Here is a 23755-nt window from a genome sequence, read left to right as displayed (position 1 = left end):
AATCTAATTTAGTGGCTTCAAAAAGACAGGCAGTAAAAAGGAGGGATTTCCCCCCTCCCCCTCCATATAGTTTGCATGGAGAGAGTGATTGCAGTCTTTTCTTGGCTAGTCCTCCAGCTTCCATCTGCTTCCTGCTTCTTCCAGCTAAATCAGGCCCATATGCAGCTTATCTCCTGCTGCCATCCCCGTAGCTAGTCTTTTATGATATCGGAGCTTTGTTTACTTTAAGCTGTCTCCTCCTCTTCCTAGCAGAGTGCCTTGAGTGACCCGCTGCCCCCCTCCCCTCGCAGCAAGCAAGGTGCCTAAACCTGTAGCCTACATTCTCCCTTATTCAGTCTTAGTGGGCTGCTGCCTCGTAACAAAATGCTGTTTTATGAGCATAGTGAGTTGCTGTGTTATCACTAAAGTAAGGCCAATTCAAGAGGTCTAAACCTTTCACTGAGCAATGAGCTGCAGCCTTATCACGCTGTGGTTAGCTGCTAAATAACCTCTAGTATATTTTCACGCATTCTCTCCCATATCTGTCCTTGCCCGGAAATCTTGTAGTTCATTGTAGTTTCTTCAGACATTGTTATTGTTTACGAGAACATTTAGTTTTATTTACTATAACAATCGGAATAATTTGGAACACTTCCCAGACTGTTGGAGTACTGTCATAGGTTTTGTTTATGCGGTATGTGTGCATGTTCCAAAACAAAGATAAGGTTGGTACACGGGCCAGACGTTCAAACTAAATGTTTGTTCTCTGTACTTAATTGTTAATCCTGCTCATTGTCTGAATATATTTTAATGCCATTGCACTATGCACAGCGTGCCTGCTGACTACATGGCTTGAAATACCACACATGGCTTGAGATACCATTCAACCCTAGCATTCAGGCTAAACTACCTGTCAGTGGGATTCCATTGCCAAATTAATTTCCTAGAGATCTGCTTATCCCACATCTGAGGTCACTTTGGAGGAGGATGACTCATGTTTCATGGTCCAGGGTACATACAACAGGCACCTGCAATGCAAGAGGAGATAAGCAACTAGATGGAGTCTTCTGAAAATCCCCAAGCTTGCAGAAATAAAAAAAATATCCATATCAATTCAAAGTAGTCAGAAGATCTGAAGGGGACCTGTAAAGTGGAGACACATGTGCAGCGCTCTGCAGTGTTCCCCGCGTGATGCCACCAGCCGCAAATTGAAGGGAGGAGTTGAGATGAATAACATTTCACATCACATAAAATGAGTTTTCAAGATGGCGCTAAATGCTATTTTAACACTCTTTCAGCTCTTACAAGTACTAATCAGAGCCATCAAAAGGTTGGCCAATCCAAACATTACACTGTTGATGCCCTAATTAGAGGCATTAAGAAACTATTGTGGAATAACAAATGAGGAGCAAGGATTCAAACTAATCTGAGGAACAAGCTATTAGAATCGAAGCCCCAGGCCAAACCCATGTTGAAGAAATTTACAAGGGGCAGGGAAACCTAAGAGGACAGAATCTCAGAGGTGGCTTACATGCCTGCTCATAGTATTTTACTAAAAGAAGAGAATCCTGAAGGAAGAAGCACAAGTATGATATCTACCAGGAACAAGATTCAAGATGGGCAAAGACAGCAACACCCAGACTGTCTATACCTGTAGACTCTGAAATGAGAGGTTTAATAGGGTGATTAGAACATTGTTCACACATTGGTAGGCCCACAGACCAAAGCCATCCACCAGAAACCCCAAGACAATTGGGAGAATAACTGTACACATGACAGGAGGCTGAACAATATCAGGTTTGTAACAAGGACCATAAAACCGGGTGGGGTGAAGAAATATCGCTGAAGTGACCGTGAAGCTTTTCTAACCCAAGGTCTAGAGTGGGCTGGTTGCAAATGCTGAACAGGAAAAAGGTCCACACGGGTCCTTTTAAGAATACTGAACCAAACCATGATCCAGGAGGGGCCATTTGTGACTCTGAAGAGAACCAAGGTCCAGTAGGGGCCTGTTGAGAATCCTGAGCAGAACCAAGGTCCAGGAGAGGTCTGTTGAGAAACCTGAGTGGAACCAAAGTCCAGCAGTAACCTCTTGAGAAACCTGGAAATTAACCTGTGTTCAGGAAGGACCTGTTGAGAATACTGAACTGAAACAAGCTCTAAGATTCCTAGTTAGAGTCCTGAATCAAGGCAAAGTATACAAGAGACCAGCACTTGTACTGGTCAAAACTCCAAATGTTTGGAAGAACCTTAAATAATGCTAAGAGATCTCCAGGACCATAGAAGTCCCAGAAGTACAGAAACACCATAGGAGGAGCCGGAGGAAGCAGTGACTGTGGGGTCAGAACTGTGGGCAAGCTCTCAAAACTACAAGGTGAAAGCAGAAGCACCAGACAGGCAAGACCAGTGAGTCACTGTTTCAAGAGCCTACCCATATGGACAATGCACTGATTATATTACATTAGGATTGGACTTATAAAGCATTGGGTTGTGAACATTTACATTGGGTCGATCCTTGATACTGTTCTCTTGATTAGAATATGGTTTCCTCGGGTCTTATGACCTATACAGATTAGGCTTTTGAACTTAAAGTGGCCTACCCCTGTGAAAGACATTCTCTTTGTAGACTAGGGAATCTCGGGGGGAGACAGCACTTATAGGAATAGGACACAAACTCTATCATTCGGTAATGAAAACACAGAAGTCCCTGACATCTGTAGGAAACCTCATTTTGAGCTGACCCAACCTTCCCACAGTTTTCTGTAGTGTAATCAATATTAGTTAAAGCTTTTCCCATAGACCTTATAGGCATCTATCCAACCCCTACCTAAAAATATCTTTAGTAAAGATCATTTGGGCTTTAAGCACCATAGCTCTGCCTTGTGTATCATTGCTCAGCCTACCACAGGAAGTAAAATAGAAAGAAGAAAAATGGAAGAAGCTATTTTTTATACTCTCCATTTCACCCTTCAAGTATGAAGTGGTCAGGAGGGGTTTAGATTGGGTGAGGGAGGGTAAGATAGGTAGAAGTGAGTACACTCCTGCAAAACAGAATGGAATTTTATTGGCAGCATTAATTGATGACAGTATTTTTACAGCAACATTATAACACAAAACCATTTTTCGTACTTAGTGCCCAAAACTTGCCATTCTGCCATTCTGAAAGGACATTTTTGCTCAGCTGATTTGTTAATCACTTTAATGGTGTGCACTATTTTCTGTGTTTTTTTAGGCAACAGGCACGTGCAGAGCAGAAGTTTATATCAATAAAGAAGAGAAGCTGACCAACGTTGTTTCTCACGAGTGCCTCATTGCTCCTGGTATGTAACAATTGTGAAACACATAATGGTTTTTCATGAAACTCTTTCATCAAATGAGTGGTCTTACTAATATACAATGGAACCTATTTTATAATTCACAAAACGATTGTAACCAGATTGGACCCCACTGAGATTCAAACCACTGCTTCCCATACTACACTGAAGTATGAGTAGCAGGTGTTTCATCCAACTGAGGAGTCCTATGAGTTTAGTCTTATCTGGTCATTTATAGGAGGGATGAAATGCATCCCAGTTGTTTCCCTTTTGGGGTCAGATCTATTATGTAGTTGTTGTTTGATGGTTTGGTGGTAGTGTGAGCAATCAGAAGGTGTTTCACCCGCTAGTCCCCGGGGATCTATCATCCAGGTGGGCAGGACACAGCCATCGCTTTTTTATCCAGTTCCTGGGGTTTGGACCAGTGTGGGACGATCACCTGGATGAGGGGTCTTCAGGGAGTGGGAGTGGGATGCCGGATGATGAGATGTGGTATCCCCTTCCCTGTAACACCTTTTCCCCATCCTACCAGATGGGATACTAGGAACTCAACACCCCCCCACCCCCGACCCTATAATACCGACACAAACACTTTTGCACGGACAGCTCACTGTGAGAGTAAATGGGCTAACACCCGAGCCGTATACCTGACATGTCCAAATGCAAGAGTCAGACAGAGTCAGGCAATTAGTGATAATTACACACACCTGAATACCTTCACACTACGCCACATGGATAAAAGGCGGAGCACGAAAGCACACTCTGAGCAAGGCAAAACACACAAGGAAGCAGCAATTCCAAGGTGGTAGTTTAATACGAGGAGAAAGACAGCAATACCAGAGAGGGTTGCAAGGTGGGAAGTACCCTTGGCCTTTTCGGAGAAGAACTGCTACTTTCACGAGCCCTCGAGAATAAGAAACATAAGGCCAGAAATTAAAGCTGAAGAAAGGTGCATTGTGTGTTGAAGGTACCTGTGGTCCTGTTGCATCGATAGACAATGCAGGGAGGCAATTGTCGCTGTGGTACTATCCTTGGCTTCTACAACAAAACAGCAGCGGTAAAGTCAGCACAGTGGGTGAGTCGGGGAGAGTGATAGCATACCAGTCTGTCTTAGAACAAAGGTTGCAAGCAGCAACATTGTATGAAGAGATCTGCAAAGAACAGAGTGTGAGGCATATGTGATGAGCGACACAAATATAATTGAACGTCCAAGGAGTGACTGAACCTTTGAAGCCAAGATAGATACCATATACAGAGTGGTCCAGCACTACGTGGGTGCTCATTTGAAGGACTGTGTTAGCTATCCAATTGAGAGTGTAAAATTGTGAACTGTGAAATCGAAGTGGTCCTTCAATGGATTAAACTAAACCCAGTGCACATTCAAAAGTCTTCAATAGCTAATACGAACTGCAATTGGTCCGAGCCCGGCTGAGGGAGACTAACTGTGTAAAAGGGATCTGAGTCGGCTGAGGGGCATCTGGGGTAACCGTGAGTCACCCGAGGAAAGATATTCTATAACCATTGGAGAGGAGGATCTGAGCCCGGAAGAGGGGGATCCAAAGTAAAAATTGTGCTAAAAAAAGGGATCTGAGCCCAGCTGAGGGGGGTCCAGGGTGAATAGTGAACTGCCTGACTTTGGTACTTGTAAAGAAACTTTTTGTTTCATTTTGGTACATCAGGCCCTCTGAATCAAGAGACATTGATAACTTAAGAGACTTGGGCACAGAAGGCCCTGATGTTGGTACTTGAACTGTGTCCTTATGCCAAAGAAGACCGAGACTGTGGTATGCTCAAGTGAACAACCTTGTCCTGTGCTGAAAACATGCCGAAGGGAGGCCAACGGCTTAAACACCCTGACTTATCATTTTGTGAACACTTCTTTCTTTTTCATGAACATTACCCCACACTATTAGTTTTTTTTTTAGTATAGGCTCTTTTATTTTGATGAGACTCCACTAGGTCTGCATTATTATTATTTGATGGTCGTAGCTTGCTAGCATCTGTAGATTTAGTATTAGATAGGTATTTATCACACCTTTGCTAAAGTTGAGTAAACACCATTGAACTGCAGTCACTTGTGTATGTCTTACTTTGATACAATGCCTTCCTTACAGTAGCAACAGAAATAGTTGTTGGTGGCGAGATCACGTGATGTGCTGGTCACTACAGAGAGTGATACATATCTGCAGATGGTGACTGCAGTCAATTTGAAAATGAACCTGGAGAAATGGGGGTCACACTACACAGGGTTTGTGTCAGTGAACAGTCTTGAGGCACTTCATTATTTGCAGCAAATGCAATTTTTGTGCTACCTTGTTAACTGCATTGAAGCATTATAGCTATTTACCCATATAGAGCGTACGTCAGAGCAACGACCTCTCGATTCCTGCAGACTCCAGTCCGCCCCACAGTTTGGATACATTTTATTCATCAAAACTCAACGTAGGACCAATAAAGCACCTTTATGCTGCTAGTCTCACCTTGGGGTACTTTTCTAGAACTGTTTTATTACAAAGCAATATTTGATCTTTGTCCTCCCTTCCCTGAATCCTGATTTCTCCTTTCTTGTGGCCATTACTGCATTCAGTTTCTCGCACCTGGTGTTCTTTAGCTTGACTTGGGTGGCCTGGCTCCACTTTGTTTATGATGATGCCTCTACACATCTGCCTTGCCTCGCCATCACCTCATCACCAATTCCCATTCGCGCCTCATCTTTGAACCATTGCTGAATTGGCACGTACATCCAATCAAATCGTGCCCATGGTGCTTTGTGTTCCACTTCACCACCCCACCATTACTGTTCCACGGTTCCACTAGTTTGTCTTCACCTTAGGTCAATAATCCTTTGCTGAGTGTTGAATGAGCCCATTTTCACCTGGGATACTGCCTGAACTTGTGTGTTGCTTGCCTCTGCAACTGCTTGTGTATTGTCAATACTAGCATCATTTGTCATTGTTGCCCGGTGGCAGTGAGCACCTTCTTTAGAGTGTCATTTGGGCCTCAGCATCCCTATTTGGTAAAACCTCTATTTGGTGAGTTGTTTGGCTTGTCTTGTGTATTACCAAATGAACAGTTTGCTGGTCTTGGTTTTCTGATTATTATGTGTTCAGCCCTGAATTATCCAGCTGGATTTGATTGTGTAACTACGGGCTAATGTTGGTACTGCTGCCTTCTGGTTAGCCTATTTTGCTACATCTTCACACTTGGTCTGTGGCTGCTCTTTTTTTGGTCAGCCGTATGGCCGCTCCTATTCTCATGCTGACATTTTAGAACTTCTTGTGGTTTTTATTGTATTAATTTCTCCTTTCCTTTGCTGTTATGACTTGTTCTATCCCTATTCTCCATTGTTCCTCTTGTTCTTCCTCATTTCATCCTCCTGGTCATAACCACAACAATCCATTTTTCATTCTATTCCTACTTCGCTGTTTGCCACTGATCTACTCTTTGGAAAGCACATTCTCTGTATAATAAACCCTCCTCTAATCTTGATCTCTTCCTTCATTACAATTTCTCTGCTCGACTGAAACTTGGATCTCTGCTTTTAATTCGGATACTCATGCAGCTAAACTTCCTCTTCTAACTCATTGTCATATTTTCCTCGTCTTTCAGGCACCAGAGGTGGTACCGCTATTCCCTATTACTCTTCATTGATTCTTCTACCTCTACCTACTTCTGTTCCCAGTTTATTTCTTTTGAGTATCGTTATGCTTATTTGTTCAAACCATTTAATCTTTCATTTCTAATTGTCTATCACTCTCCCAGTCCACCTTCTTTCTGCTAGGATATTGATTCCTTGCTATCTTGCCATCTGCCTTCTGAATCTCCTTTATTTCTTCTTGGTGATTTTAATTTTCATCTTTCATCTATTCACTCCATGTAGCATTTTTCCTTCTGCTATTGATTCTTTTAACTTATTTCAGTTATATAGCCCTGCTGCTCAGATTTCTGATTTTTCTCTTGATTTGAGTTTCTCTAGTCACTTATTCCACTGTTCTGTTCCTGCTTTTCCTTTTCTATAGTTTGTTCATCTTTTTCTTATATGTTCCCCTTCCACTGCTCCTAAAGTGCTTTTTTGAATCAAGATCCTCATTGTTTTGATGCCCCTTCCCGTCCTTCTCATATTTACTCTTTTCTTCATCTGTTTCAGGGTTTCTCTTCTCTACATCTTGACTCACATTGGCTAATCCTACTACTGCTCCTTCTGTCCCCCTTCATTCGTCTATTATTCCTCTGGAATATACCATCTTTCCCCCCTATTAATTCTTCTCTATCTTTGGTGTTTTACTTCCTCTTTTGAGCATGATGTTATTCAACCTATTTTCAAAAGAAAATGTCTTGATCATTTTCATCCTATCTTCCACTTTCTTTGCATTCCTTTCTGTCTAACCCCCTGGAATGTGCATTCAATGACTAACCTCAAAAACAATGAGCTCCTCGCACCATGTGGACCCATCACAGTTGGCATGATGCTGGTATCAACCCCACAGTTGAACAATCCTATGGAACAAATGGAATCTATGGTTGCGGAGGGCAAAAAGGGCCCTGCTTGCGATGCCACTCTTCACACCAGGTCTCCCTTCACTGGCACTGCCTTGAATATGAAGGAGCTGAACGCACACCCGGGGAGCAGCCCCTTTCTGGATTTTGGTTCTCGAGGCAACCCGTTTTACCAGGCCCACACACCATGCATACTGTTGATCCAACTGCCAGGGGGATACACGTGGCTTGCAGATGTAAATGTAACCTTGTCCTGTCTGAGTTTGCATACTTGAAGCGGCTGCTGTTGGTATTTATAGAAGATCTGGGGAGAGGGGTGCCATTGGGTGAGCCTACCTTGCAGCTTGGTGAACATTTTGGGTGCACAACACCCACTTCAGGAGTTAGTCCACCACAATATCAATGTCCCCAAAAACATGATGACCACCAGTCCGAGGGCATTGGGGCCTATTCGTGAAAAAGGAGAAAACACCAGTCCCAATAGTGCCATTGCTAACAAGATGCCCCAGACTTTGACTCCCTCTGATCCCCCTGCAAAACCAAGGAACCAAGACGAGCAATTGCCCCAGCAGCCTTTACCTATGCAAGCCAATCACCTAGCTAGTATTCATTTAATGAATGATAAAAAAAGATGTTAGGGACAGTAACTACAACCATGCCCCCAGGGACGTTGGCCCTAGGGAATGCAGTCATGGCTCAGGGAAGAGTATGAACATAGCAAGGTGAATAGGGGACCTAAGAGGGGCATAGTATTTTTGCACAAGGTGCCAAAATTGCTCCATACCCAATCAGAACCCAGAGAAGCCCTTATAAATAAATGTATGGACTGGCTTTGCACTTTACGTGGCTGTTTTTTGTAGCCTGGGAGTCCATTCACAACTGTTCCAGATTGCGCTATCAGGGTGAAAGCACATGCAACCTCCTCCAGATAGAATTCAGGGACCAGAGAGGGGCCAAAGACATCCAGGGACTTTCTACCTGATACTAGGCTCCATTATTCAGCGCTATCTTGTGTTAACACAACACCATTGGGGAAACGGCCCGAATAACTGCAATAGGATAGGGATCTGTGGGTCCTGGAATGACAGTTGTGGAATGGACCTGATGGCTATAAGTGGGAGCTTGGGACTTTAGTAAATGCTATATTGCATTGTTGAACAATGTATTTTAACTGCAATTTTATTTGTTTTCTGTATGTGTTAGGATTTACTTTCATGGCCCCGTGTCTGAATAAGGTTATTGACAGACATTCTATTCCCAGATTTCTGTGTGTCTAGAAAATATGTCTGTTCTTCCCTCTCTCGAATCAGGTTTTGCTCTCCCCAATCTACTGGGACTGCTCTCTTACATGTTACCAACTTTCTTACTATGTTGCGTCATGCAAAGCAATCTTCCTCTTAATTTATATTGAGAAATCCATGACCTTGATTCAATGGATCACGCTATTCTCCACGCTTCTCGTCTTGGTGTTCTTCTGATCTTTCTGATCATTCATATCATTCATATGCTCTTTCATGCTCTGGACATTTATCTTCCTTTCTTCCACTTCAATATGGAGCTGCACAAGGCACAGTCCTTGTTCTGTGCCTTTATTCATTGCACACCATTCCTTTCCGTGCTAGCATTCAATCATTTGTTTGTTCTTGTCATTTGTCTGCTGATGACTCTCTGATCTCTTTTTGTTCTCTTCCTTTTCTGACACCCTACACGAACACTCATTTCAAACTTCTTGTCAGCTGTCAAACCCTGTATGCTCTCTCACCCTCTTCATCTTCATCCATCCAAAACGAATATGCTCTTTTTTCCTGCCCCTTCTGTCCGTGCTTGCCCGACCCATCATCCCTTTCTTTCTATCCTGGCTCTCTTTGTCTGCTCGGAACTTAGGTGTTATCTTGGATTCTTCTCGTTCATTGGCTCATCACATTTCTAATCTCGCTCAGTCCTGTAGCGAGCAGCTTTGCAATATTGATAAAAATGAGAAAGTTCATACTTTCCTTGATACAGCCACACTTATTTTGACCTCTGTGTTATCTTGTTGTGATTACTGCACTCCTCTTCGTGTCAGGTTGACTGCCTGTGCAACTGCACCACTACAATCTGTTTTTAGGTGCCAATTTGTGTACTTCCTCTTCACTCCCATAGTGCACCTTCTTCAGCTGCACTTGAGTGGCTTCTATTTGTTTTCGCTGTAAAGTCTTTAGATGTATTCATGGTCTCACCCTCCCACCATCTCTGTTCATTGGTATCATGGTATGTTCCTCGTGGGTCACTTTTCTCTTCTCTTCTTCTTTTGTTCTGGCGCCTAATCTTTGGAATACTCTCCCACTTTCTGTAAATGTTTCTTCTATGTTAACCAGTGTTCGTGCCCTCTTAAACCTCACCTCATAGGTTCTTCTTGAATTAAATATATTTATCGGTCGTTACTTTTTGTTAATCAATTGTACACCACATTTACAAAAGTGCTAGATACATGACAATGTAAAAACACCATTTTCCAGTAAGATGCTTTTTTCACTTATGCAGTATTCAGTGTTGTCCAGTCACAATTTCCCAGATATTTCCAGTAACGTGATTGGCATCCGTAAATATAGAGCTAGTATTCCTATCTTCTAAAAGTTGGATACTGCAGTGCATTCTGCTACGACCTTGGCTAAATCCACCTACCTTTAATTATTTACATGTGTACAGGCCTGTAAATACTGGCCAAAGTGCAGGTTTTCATTGACACAGTAGGACCACTAAATATCCTAAGGCAACAGCTCCCTCTATCAGTGGCAATAGGTAAAGCTACTGCATCGGACAAACATACAGGGACAAAAATACATCTGGCCTTTTAGTATATTGTTACATAACTACTTACAAACTCTGTTTAAAGTAGCAAAACACATCTATCTGTGCATAAAGCAATTTAATCCACAATTCGAAACTGAAGTGGCAAACACTAACAGTGCACACAAAGCAAACATCCCGAAAAGAAGCTTCAGTGTAAGTACTTGTCAAAACACGTGTGAATGTAGACAATAAGCAATTGGACACAATCATTAACATGTTTAAAACAATGTGTGGCCAGTCCATTCATGTGATCCTGCCTTCACCCGAATATCTATTGACAACACCAAGCAATAGATATGGTCACAGGAAGTTACTGAACAGATAGAACAGTAGTCTGCAACCATTGGGATCTCCAAATGTTTTTGACAACTACTCCAATCAGTAGTCAAAGGTGAAGCACCACGAAAATGACAGTCCAAAATATTTGGAGAGCCACAGGCTGCAGACCCCTGAGCTAGAATTTCTGAAAGGACAGGGCACACTATGAATCCCAATGGCTACACCACCGTGCTGCTTGTATTCATACTTAAAATAGATCCTTCAAACACATATGTAAGAATGCAACAGTACGTCTTGTGGTAGTCCAGTTGAGCAGAAAATGTATTTACTATAGGATGTCTCATTTGGTACGATATGGGGTACGAGTGAACTATGACTCCCAATATGCCTCACTATTGACTGTGCTGGCTAGGGCTGATGGGAGATGTAGTCCAAAACATGTGGAGAGGCAAAGGTTTCAGATTCTACAAACAGACAACATAAATCAGAACATTATTTTCCAGTTAAAATAATACCAAATATGTGCATTAATAAGGCCAGAAACTTGTTTTTAAAAAAATGGCCTATACATAAAATCAAATAATTGGAACCGTCATACTCATAGCTATTGTACTTTGCTATGGTTCACAAAGTTAGGAAAGTTTGATCTAGTGCAGACTATAGTCTCCTATTTGTAAATGTAGGTTAGTTACAACGTATAGTTTATATTTCTTTCTCACTGGTTACTAGAGCATACTTTTAACCCTTGATAAACAATTGTGTCTTTCACAGACAAACCCAGGTTGAAATTTCGAGTGACCGAAGCAGGAAAATGTTTTTCCTTGGATGGGTCATAGAAAATCATTGCACCACCTAGAAATAGAAATAACTAGGCCTAGAAATAATGAGTGTAAAATGTCCAAATACCAACATACTTATTATTTTGATGGGGTACACCACTGCACAGGCTCGGAGTGGCCCATAGGGCAATAGGACAATGCTTGAACCCAACACTCAAAATGCTGGTGTGGGACCTTTTTTGGTCAAAGTGGGACCCTTTTCGGGCCAATGTGGGCCAGTTTGATGAGTTACTTCACTATGCAGCTAGTAGTTTTGACCAGTGTTGCTGAATAGATATTCTTTAAAATGCACAATTTGCATCACATTTTATCAAAAAACTCCCCTTGGGTACTGTTCAAACAGTCTGTCACAAAAAAATGAATTGCCATTTGCAACTGTGGGCCACTTTTTCATTGGTGCCATAGACAATTGTATGCCCCAGTCCGACGCTGCCACCGCAGATAGGATGCTAGGTGGCTGGATTGTGAACAATTAACCTTTTGTGATCACTTGGATGTTTCCAGAGGTCTCTTGTCGCACAGTGGGATTGCCTGGCCTCCAGAATGTGGTATCAATCAATCAGGGCTGGGGCACTTGGATTGGTGGCTAGACAAGGGTTTCAAGGCAATGGTTACCACCAAAGAGTGAACCAAGAAGAGTACTGTTCCTTCTACAAAATTGCAACTTAAAGGGAGTAGTTTCTTACCTGTAACTCCATTTTTCCAGCGTTGGTATCTTTCATGGATTCACATGCTTAGAATATTCCCCGTCATCAGGCTGGGAACCCTCGGTATATTCATGAAGACATTTCCTATAGAACATTTTTTTGACACTTCTGTGTCCTATCTACGTCGCTTTCGGGCTGCGTACGCTTGTCCCAATAGTACGTAGGGATATAAATAGCCCCGCCCCCGCAGCTCCCTTCAGATTTTAACCCCCAAAGTAGAGGGAAAATATAGAGTTTGCATTCAGGGGAGGCCGGCGGGTGCATGTGAATCCATGAAAAATAACAAAGCTGGAGAAATGGAGTTACAGGTAATAAACTACTCCCTTCTCCAGCATTGGATCTTTCATGCATTCACATGCTTAGAATAGATTATACAGCAGTACCCCTAACATGGAGGTGTGCAATGCAAACCAAGACTATCCAAGCCATATATGCATTTGAGTATATGAAGAAAAAAAACATCAAGGTACATTGACAATAACTAAACATATGGGATATTGACAAGAGTATACACCTCTTTGTGGGGCTTACCTTACTGAAACAGATGCCGAAGGACCGCCCGTCCCATCTGCATATCTGTCGCATGCTGTTGCTGTAGGCAATAATGCAGAGTAAATGCGTGCAGCACCGACTATGATGCCGCTTGACAGATGTCCACCAATGGAATTCCAGACCGTAACGCTGCTGTTGACGAGGTGGATCTTGTTGAATGAGCTTTTGGGCGTCTTTCCAATGGTTTTCCTGCTTTAGAGTGACAAAAAGCAATAGTCGACAACACCCAGCGGGCCAGTCCTTGCTTAGAGATTTGTTTCCCCTTCAGGTCCATAAGCTACAAACAGTTGCCTTGAACGTCTAAAACCTTGAGTACGACTGAGATAGAACTTCAAAGCTCTTTTTACATCCAACGTGTGGAGAGTTTTCTCTGCCGCAGAAGAAGCTGCTGTGAAGAATGTTGGGAGAACAATAGAAGAATGTTTGTGGAATGTCGTCGGCACTTTAGGAATGAAGTGAGGATTGGTTGCTAATACTACCTTGTCTTTGAAAAACCGCAGGTATGGAGGATCAATGACCAATGCCTGTAATTCCGAAAGCCTTTGCCGACGTAATGGCTACTAGGAAGGCCATTTTCCATGACAAATCTTCAACAACAACGATGACATTGGCTCGAACAGAGCTTTCATTTGTGCTGACAGTACTAGATTGAGACTCCATCTCGGTGGAAATTTCTTAGCTGGCAGAAAAGTTCGAAAGAGGCCTTTCAAGAAATGCTTCACCAGTCGATCGCTGAAAAGAGGCGTTGAATGTCTTTTTCTAGTAAATCTCGAGATGGCCGCTAAATGACCTTTAATGGAGGAAAAAGCCAATCTTTGCTCCGCCAAGTGTAACAAATATGGCAGACTCTGTTCTGCTCCGACGTTCAGGGTGTCTACCCTTTGATCATCTCTGCACCATACACAGAATCTCTTCCATTTACCTGCATATGAAGCGTTCGTAGACAGAGCTTGTGCTGCCTAAAATTCATCGACACTCTGACGGAATGTTCAAGTCCCCGAACTCGGAGGAGTCAGGAGCCGGGCCGTCAGGTTGGCAGAGTCTGTGTCGTGATGCCAAACCGCTCCTTTGTCTTGAGATAGAAGGTTCAGAATCTTCTGGAACCTCACTGGCTCCGCTATCGATAGTTGTAACAGATCTGAGAACCACGACTGTCTCGCCCAGTAAGGAGCCACCACAATTACCCGACATGAGTACTTGTGAATCCACTGGAGTGTCCGCCGGATGAGTGGAAATGGAGGAAACGCGTAAGCAAACTTGTTTGTCCACGGGAAGGAGAACGCCTCCCCCTTCGATCCGGGCTGTGGCCACCTGCTTGCGAACTGTGCACACTTCTTGTTCTCTTGGGTTGCAAACAGATCCAGGGATGGATGACCCCATTTTCTGAAGACTTTTACTAGCTGACAATCGTCCAGTTCCCATTCGTGCAGTTGGTTAATTTCCCTTCTGAGTGAGTCTGCTTGTATATTCTTTACCCCTGGAAGATGGTAAGCCATTATGGTGATGTTCTGCTTGAGGGCCCAATGCCATATTTTTTGAGCTTCGCTCGAGAGCGTCCTGGACAGGGTGCCCCCTTGCTTCCTGAGATGGAACATCGTTGTTGTATTGTCCGTTAGTAGTCTGACAACCGATGCTTGTATGCGTGGCAGAAAGAACTTCAGAGCCCAAAGTACCGCCCTTAACTCCAGCACATTGATGTGAAGAGCAGACTCTGCTGGGGATCATTGTCCTTGAACCTGCAGGTGCCCTAGATGAGCTCCCCATCCTTTCAGCGATGCATCCGTCACTACCGTTGCTTGAAAATCCGGTTCCTACAGGAGCATACCCTTTGTCAGGTTGTTCGAGAGCTGCCACCACTGAAGTGCCCGCCAAAGTTTGTAGTTGATGCTCAACTTGTCTGACCATAGGCCTCGACTCTGGGACCACTGGTCTGCCAGAAACTCTTGTATCGGCCTCATGAAGAGACGGCAATTGTTCACAAATGGAATACAAGATGCTAAGGCCCCTAGCAGTGACATGTATTTTCTGACTGAGACCCTGGTGCCCACTTTCCATGCCTTTGCCAATCGTCCAGATATGGGAAAACATGATGACCTTTTCTTCGCAGCCACGCTGCCACTGGAGCCAAACACTTTGTGAACGTCCTGGGAGACGACTTTAGTCCGAAAGGAAGTACTTTGAACTGGTAATGGTTCTGACCGACTACGAACCTCAGAAACTTTCAGTGTAGTCGACGCACCGGTATATGAAAATATGAATCTTTCAGATCTAACGACGCCAGAAAATTTCCCGGCTGTACTGATCGGATGACCTCCTGAAGCGTAAGCATCTTGAACCTTAAACTTTTTAGGGTCTTGTTGAGGGCCCGAAGGTCCAGAATGGGTCGCCACTTGCCATTGGGTTTTTTGACCATGAAGTAACGAGAGTAAACTCCCTGGCCCCTCTTGGCCACTGGAACAAATTCTATAGCCCCTTTTTGCAGCATAAGCTCCACTTCTTGTTGTAATATGTGAAGATGGGGCTGTGCCGAATACACAGGTGGAATTTGTGATGGAGTTTCCTTGAACTGCAGAGAGTGGCCTAGTTTTATTGTGTCCAATACCCAGCGGTCTGTTGTTATACTTTCCCATTCATCGACGCGACGGGCCACCCTTCCTCCCAGGACATCCTGTAACATGTCTGTGATGAATCCAATGGGAAACGTGCAGGAGATCTACAATCAGGCACTGGCTCTGGCAATGTAATGACAAACCGGACAAGCCGGGCTGTCAAGGGTTAACTGCAGATGTCCGCCGGAGACAAAGTAATGGACAGTGATTACAGCGAATCACAGAGGTCTGACGCTGTTGTTTATTTTTCTGGTTGTCTAGGGAACGGAAGAGGAGGAGGACGACGGTTACAGCTGGGCCTACTGAGGTACGGGGCTGGATCAGCTGAAGTCCGTGGTCTACGCAGCTGGGTGTGTCAAGAAAAGTAAGAGAGAAGAAGGAGAGAGAAAATTCCGGACGATCGTTATCGTTCCGGAAAGGCAGAGATTACTGACGCCAGGTTGACAGTCGAAGCTGCGAGCAGGATCGCTGGAGGAAATAAAGTGAGGAGGCGGGTCGGATGAAGGAGGCGTTCGTTATCGCCAGGGGCGAAGGGCAGCGCCGTTGCATGAAGGCGAACAACGCTCATTCAAACCGGGTAAGCAAACGCTTGCGTTTGAATGAATGAGGAGAAACGCGGATCTGCCTAACAGACCAACGTTTATGAGACCAAGCTCAGACTAATACTGAGGCGCATTACAGTTGAGATAAAGTAGCGCCGTTGCGCGATAATGTAGCGCTGTTGCGTTTTTTTTTGTGTAGAGGAAAGTTAAAGTGAAGAGGCGAATGTTGGCCCCCTAGAACATTGGAAGAGAAGCGCTGTTGCGCTGTGAGTTATTTACATAGCGCCGTTGCGCTATGTGGACACAAGAATACTCTGATTGTTAAAAGATAATAACCTGGCATAAAACAAGGAATGTGAGACCAATATAAAGAAAAGAATTCGAAGAGACTTAATACAGAGGCTGTTATACATGTGGCTAGAAAAATTAAAGGGAGAGAGTCTACATAGAAAGTGCTCAAGAGCATCTGGGAAGGGAGAGTGTGTCAAGAAATGTTCCCAGTTATAACAATGCCCAACTGACAGCAGAGAACAAGTCTGAAGAGATTAGACAATAAGAAAATAAATAAAGAAAAGATAAAGAAGGGAACAGGAACAAACAACTAGAGAAGAAAGTTATTCTTCAAGACTATAAAAATGAAAGCCACACAGAAGGAAAAGAAGTCTAGAGATGAGAGAGAAGACATTTTTAAGAACTAAATTGACTCTTACCTGAATTACCTTAAGCCAAGTCCGGTTGGAAGCTGAAGAGGTTTGAGAGAAACCGTATCCTTTTGTCCTTGTTTCAAAACAAAATACCTAGAAGAAAACAAATAATTATTAAATAAAGAATTGGGTTTACTTTATAATCCAAACAATCTACTTACTGGCTCAGAGTTTTATTAATGTGAACCATACGAAATGTAACAATGTCATTGTTGGGACTTTGACTGCCTGTCTTTTGCTGACGACGAATATCCCCTTCTTCTCGAAGCCTTTTAGTTTTGGCCTCTTCGCGTTTCCTGGACTGCACGTCTATAAGCTTGGGAGGTTGGGAGGCGTATGATGGCCTGCTGAAGTTTCGGTCTCTAGATGCAGTAAAAAGGGAATTTCCTGATGCTCTGCGGAAGGGACGAAAAGATCGAAAAGCTCTTCCACTTTGCAGGGCTATAACGACCTGGCCGTGTCCGTATCCTCTTTCATACCTTTCAAGGCCTCATCCACTTTCTCTCCGAACAGTTGGTCACCCTCACACGGCATATCGAGTACCTTGTACTGGACTTCCGGTCTGAAGTTAGTACATTTCAGCCAGACTTGCCTTCTCAAAACCACTCTGTTGTTTATTTGCTTAAGCCCGGACTCCGCCAAATCCACGGCGATGTTAATCGAGTGGTTCGATGCTTTTTCTCCCTCCCGGACCAGTAACATGGCAGACTTTCTATGTTCCTCAGGAAGATGTTCTAGGATAGGGGCCAAACGATGCCACATCTCCCTGTCATACCTTGCCATAATTGCCAGCAAGTTAACTGCTTTAACCGTCGTTGCTCCTACGGATAGCACCGTTTTGCCAAATGCGTCCTGTCTTCTAGCCTCGTTATCCGGAGGGGTAGAACATTTGTGCTGCGATCTGGCCTTCCTAGCTGCTGCAGCCGACACTACTGACTCTGGAGTTGGTTGAGTGGTCAAGCATTTAGGCGTAGAGTCTGGAGCCTTGAATTTCTTCTCCAACCTGCCCTTTATTGCTGGTTCTGAAAATGGATGGCGCATGGTCCTCAAACCTTCTTGCCAGACGTGGTCTAGAATGGGAACTGAGAAGGCTGACTTCCTTCTTTTCCCCATATGGTCGAACAAGAAGCACTCCTTCTTTTCTTCTTCAGGGCTCAGACCAAACTTAATACAGGCTTTGCCCATCATCGCGTGAAAAGCGCCAATGTCGTCCGGAGGTGATGGTTGAGCCGGGCTTCCAGGTGCCTCCATCTCCGCTTCCGACTCCCATGTAGGATCCCTCGAAGGGGATGAGGATACCTCTGAAAAAGAGTCTCTAGGCTCCGACTCTGAATCTTGTAACTCTCCTTCTTCCAGGGTATGAGTGTGGTGGTTCCTCGCTCACTGGTCGGGAGGTTGGATTCTCCGTAACCCGCATAGAAGGACCCGGTTTGTCATCAGCAGGTCTCGCCGGATTCCCTGAAGGTGCGTCTACGAGGGGTAACTTCTCATCCAACACTTCAGAAGAGACTGTAGCATGGACAACACTTGCAAGGACAATATAGATTGAGGGTTTAATAAAGACGACGAAACAGGGACATTTTGCCCCCCCCCCCCGAAATCGTTGACGACGCAATTCCTTCCAATCCCAGATCTGCTGGACCAACGATCTGTTCTCGATCCTCCTCCATGGATGATATTGAGAAGGCCGCCTCCGGCTGTAGTAAGATCTCTGGCAGAACCGCATCGTACACCTCCGGCTGCCACGCCCTTGGAGGCTCCACCATCGACGATGTCAACGTGGATACGTCTATCATCCCTATCGTATTCGCCGGGGCCACTGCAGGCGATACCTGTGTCGACGGTTACCTGTGTCGACGGTAACACTCTTGTCAATGACAGAGTCTCTGTGGACGATGGTGTAGGCTGTGACGCAGACTCCTTTGGCGATCCCGCCTTTTTTGAGCTAGATTTATGCCTCATCGAGTCTCTACTCGATGATGACCTGTGATGGTCTCCTGAGGAGGAGGTCTTCAAAGGATCTTACCCTTTTTTCGACGAAGATGAAGAAGAAGACTTTCCTTGATGGCGATCTTGCCCATGTTTCGACGAGGATTCCTTTGCCTGATGTTTTTCTGAAGGGCTTTTTTCCATCGAACGTGTTTTTTTTCGGAGGAGGCTCCGCCGACACCGACTGGCGATGGGATTCCGCCTTGGATGACTTGGGCCTGGATGCTAGGCTGCGTGCCGATCCTACCGCCGATGAAGGATAGGTACCTTCCTTTAGCCACGTCACCAGTCGTCTATTCCGATCCTTTAGCGTCTTCTGTGAGAAACCTTTGCAGATCTCACATCTGTCCACCGAGTGATGAGGGTGCAGACAGTACAAACAATCCATGTGCCCATCTCCTTCATAGACTTTTTTCATTCCGCACGTGGCGCACGGGTGGAACAACGCCTTTCTAGACATTTTCTCGAAAAAACTCTCATGAGTAGAATTCAACCTTGTACAGAAGTAGAAACAAACACGAGGTGCTCCCACTACTTTGGAGACGGTTGAAATCTGAAGGGAGCCATGGGGGCGGCTCTATTTATTCCCTACGTACTATTGGGTCAAGCGTACGCAGCCCGAAAACGATGTAGATAGGACACAGAAGTGTCAACATTTTTTCCTATAGGAAATGTCTTTATAAATATACCGAGGGTTTCCAGCCTGATGACGGGGAATATTCTAAGCATGTGAATCCATGAAACATCCAATGCTGGAGAAAGTAGCTGATTCAGACTTTAAAGCAGGGTATTGCGAACGTGTGCAGCTTCTCTTCATGCTGTGGGTGAACTTTCATGCCCTCAACAAACTGGCAGGGGTGCAGATAGTACCTAAAGACCTGGGATTCAAAATCAGAGGTTGGAAAAGGGCACTCAACTCAGATCACAGGAATGCAGCAGACCACTAAAGACCGGCTTCACCCAGGCAATGTTTCCTTCTTGCACAGCTTCCTCTCCTTCAACAAGTGCGGAGTGGGGTTGCTGCCCTGGGAAAATGTATTTATTCTTTACAAGAATGGCAGCAATCCAGCTGAAGTATCTAGAATCCAGCAACAAGAGTAGGACAGCTGTCCCTGATGAATCAGAGGAAGGCTCTCTTATTTTCCTATCACAGCTCTGGGCCCAGCGTCACAGGGCACACCAGGGCTCCGAGTCTAGTCCTCTGACCTCGTTCCCATGGCATGGGAAGAGCCAAGAGCGGACTCCGTGGACCAGTACAGGGAAAGTCAAAAAGATGACCCCCCCCACCCTTTTTCTTAGAAGGTTCGCAGAGATGGTGCAATCAGGAGGATTCTCTTCAGCTTTACATGCCTCCTGTGTCACTACAATTCATGTTAGGACTTTAGAGAAGATTTTGACTCCATTCTTAAAATGCTGCTAAGCACTGCTCTGGAATTCAGACAAGGACAACTTGCGTAGGATTTTCGAAGTTGGGAACACACATTCTCACTGATCCATGTAATTCAAGAATTGCCTAGCAGACCTTCTCTTCATGCACACAAAAAGCACGTCCCAAAAATGAGACCCATGAAAGAGAGACCAATGGCCCAGAAGAACACATAGGCCAGATGGCCTTTGCACGCAGTCAAACGATGTTTGCTGGTATCAATATCAAGGCGTGGTATGAACATGTTTGGAAGTGTATGTATATGGTAGAGTGTTTATTTTAACACAAATAGTACCCACCACATCGGAGAATTAGCTCAGAGTATTCAGTTAAAGAAAGACAATAGCTCCCCATGACCCCACACTATTGACTATGCTGACTGGGCCTGATGAGAGCTGTACTGCAAAACATCTGCAGAGCCAATGATTGCAGATCCCTGCTCTAGGTCATGGGTAGCTCTCTGTTGCCTTGGAGCAAGGTTGCTCTGGTAACCAAGGAAACAGCTCCTCTGTGGAGAACCTGCTCTCTTGTACAAGCATCACTAGTGAGACTTTACCAAGGAAATCCCCTATTCAGGGACTGTGCAGTATTTTCCCTGCCCCATTTCCTTTCTTTGTAGATTAGTGAAGGGCCCTCATGCATAGCTGCTCATGAAAGCTGGGTCGCGCAACAGAGGAAAAGGTGCACCTCACGCTGGGGTATCCTCCTTTAAACAGTCACAACATTACCCAATTGAACATGGCACAAGCGAGAAGTTCTCAGCGCTGAGGTGTGCCCGGACAGCCCGCAAAGGGAGCTATTCAGTGTTGTGTTGGTTTGATAGCTGAAAATGCATGAGCGTGACAGTAACCAATAGTTTTAATATATTCGTTATTTAATAAAAAGCTTTGTATTTTCTTTAAAAGAATCATGCCCTGGATGTCCATTTCCCTTATGGAGTGACAGTGAAGAGCTACATCCAATCCTAGAAAAAGTCACCCAGCTGTTCGGCGGAAGATACCATCATAAAGTGGCAAAAGTAATGAAAGCATCCAAGCAGGTAGGTGTTTGGCTCGGTCCACTCTTGTTTTGGGTTATGTATCTGTGGGATTTATAAAGCACAAACTTAGCTGGGAAGCAATAGAAGGGTATTCAGCGCTCATTAATTAGCACTTTACAAGAGTATGTTCTTTCTTACAGAGATTGATTTCATGAGTGTTAATGTGGTTGTGGTAGAAAGAATGGCATGAAAAGGGTATTGTGCGAGGTACTGGCTAGTGAGCTGAAGAGTACAGATGAAAAGGATTTTTCGGGCGTTAGATCCTCATTCAGGCCCTTCAAAAGAGAGTGAAGGAGGCAAACAGCCCCAGGCCTAGCCCTTGTGAGGGCCTTGCATCGACCCCCCCTGAGTGTCAGGCAGCAAAATGCCCCTGTGTTCATTATTTACCTGGGGACCTTGGCTGCCTGTCTCCTAGCAGGGGCAAGTGTCCCCCGCAAAAAATTTTTTGTTTGTTGCAGAAACTTTTGGGCTCCACAACAAAGCAAGATTATGAGAAGCGGTGCAGGGTTCTAAGTCGCACCCTGAGACCTCTCATTATTGCACTGACAGCACAGACACCCTGATTGTTGGGAGAGGACTCCTTTCCTGTCAATCAGCAAATTCGTGTTGCGAAGAGGAGGGACATCTGGTCCTCTTCCATGGTGCGCAGGTGCATGTGGTGGCTGCGAGGCTGCAAGTAAGCTAGGTGTAATTTGTTTCCTAAAAGTGTATGTATGTGTGTATTACACGGACTGCGGTAGCAGCCCTTTAGTTATGGTTAAGTTGCAAAACTCATAGGAAGAGCACTTTTTGGGCGGCTTATAACTTTGCTCCCCCTGGACGAATTGTCACCAGATTTTGCTAAAGAAGTATATGGCCCACTCTGAATCTTTTTGGAAAGTTTGGTGAAGTTTCATCAGGGGGGGGGGCAAAGTTATAGGGGGGTCCTACTTTTTTTTCTCCATAGACTGAATGGAAAAAAACTTTGCTCACGCCTACAGCCCAAACTGCTGGACGGATTTTCACCAAATTTGCGGCAGGAGCAAAGGCGTGGTCCCGAAAGCGTACCTTTGTAAATTTGGTGGAAATCTGTTCAGTAGTTTTTTTTTAAACGACCAAAAGGTAGGTCCCAAAAAATGTGTGATATCTGGGTTCAGTCTGCTGCCCATTTCCCTGTTAGGTCCGCAGACAGGCCTCCGATTGGTCCAGAGGGTGACGTGATGTCCGCAGACATCAGACGCGCCCAATTATTGGATGGTAAAAAGCGTGAAGTGCGTCAGATTTTTAGAAACACCCGCCATGTTGGATTCGCGGACATCGGCCTGTGTCCACGGACATCGCGGTAAAAACATAAAAAAAACCACAACATTGCACTTGTCAAACTTATCAAACAATCTCTGGGGAGGTGAGAGGTGATGAGGATGGGATGGGATATGGCCCTAAAAAGCCAAAAAACAGGCGTTTTTCACCATAAAAGTCTGCGAAAAGTCCTGTGAAGTTCGCGGACACTTACAGGGTTGGTGAAAAGCAATTTTTGGGTAACTTTGGCACCACTCAATGAAACTGCATGCAACTCTTTTCTAGATCTGGTTCTGAAAGGGCTTACAAAGTTCGGTGGGGTCCTGTGAAGAGGGGGGCAAAATTAGATGGGGATCCCAAAATAATGTAAAGGCTTATAAATCTGGTGCCTTTTGACGAATCTGCACAAAAGTTTGCAAAACTATTTTAAATTCGGATATAAATGTTTTTGCAAAGTTTGGTGGGATTCTGTCAAGAGGGAGCACAATTAGAGGGGGGTCCCAAAATATTGCAAAGGCTTATAAATGTGTGCCATTTCACAAATCTACACAAAGGTTTGCAAAATGATTTAAATTCTAGATAAAAATGTTTTTGTAAAGTTTGGTGGGATTTTCTCAAGAGTGGTCCTGTATGAGTAATGTCAAGGTAGTTCACCACTGAGGACAAAGCTGCACTCAGTGCATTTCACTGAGTGGTGATGACTCTTGGCGAGGAGGCATGGCAATAGCTGATGCCATGTTTAATGTAAATAGCAGTTTTGCTACTATTCTTCCAAGTATGTGCTTTTACTAGATTGTTAATGGATAATGAGTAGGAATAGGTGTAGGAGCTGTGCAAGGGTACATTTTGAGCTTGAAAGTTCCTATATCAGTAGAAAATGCAGTTCCAAACTGTCCTCGAAGCAAGGACCCGAACGCAAAGTGCAAATACGTTCATGGACAGGTCATCATGCCACACGCAAGCGCATGGTCACGTGGCACTGTCCGGAAGGTCCGCAATTACTTCAGACGTTAGCTGACGGCGATGCAAGCAAAAACAGTGGAAAAAGTATAGAAGTGTTAAAAAATTATGCTGGGTGGGAAATGGCAGAGTTTTAAGGTGAAAATTTGCAAATTGGACTAAAATGTTGCTATATTCGGTAAGTATATTATCATGCAGTGGTAAAAACCCAT

General features: G+C 44.4%; 1 protein-coding gene across 1 annotated transcript in view; it reads left to right on the top strand.

The window, feature by feature from the left end:
- LOC138493246 (T-kininogen 2-like) overlaps window positions 1–23755 on the top strand; it is a 175760-nt gene that overhangs the window by 38529 nt on the left and 113476 nt on the right. Inside the window, exons 3-4 of the mRNA XM_069620380.1 lie at window positions 3209–3296; window positions 21172–21305. Coding sequence (XP_069476481.1) covers window positions 3209–3296; window positions 21172–21305 — 222 coding nt within the window. The remainder of the gene's footprint in view (window positions 1–3208; window positions 3297–21171; window positions 21306–23755) is intronic.

Source organism: Ambystoma mexicanum, chromosome 10 (genome assembly GCF_040938575.1).
Source record: "Ambystoma mexicanum isolate Mex_15411 chromosome 10, UKY_AmexF1_1, whole genome shotgun sequence".
NCBI lineage: Eukaryota > Metazoa > Chordata > Amphibia > Caudata > Ambystomatidae > Ambystoma > Ambystoma mexicanum.
Note: the sequence above shows the minus strand (reverse complement) of the source record. Positions and strands in the feature narration are given on the sequence as shown.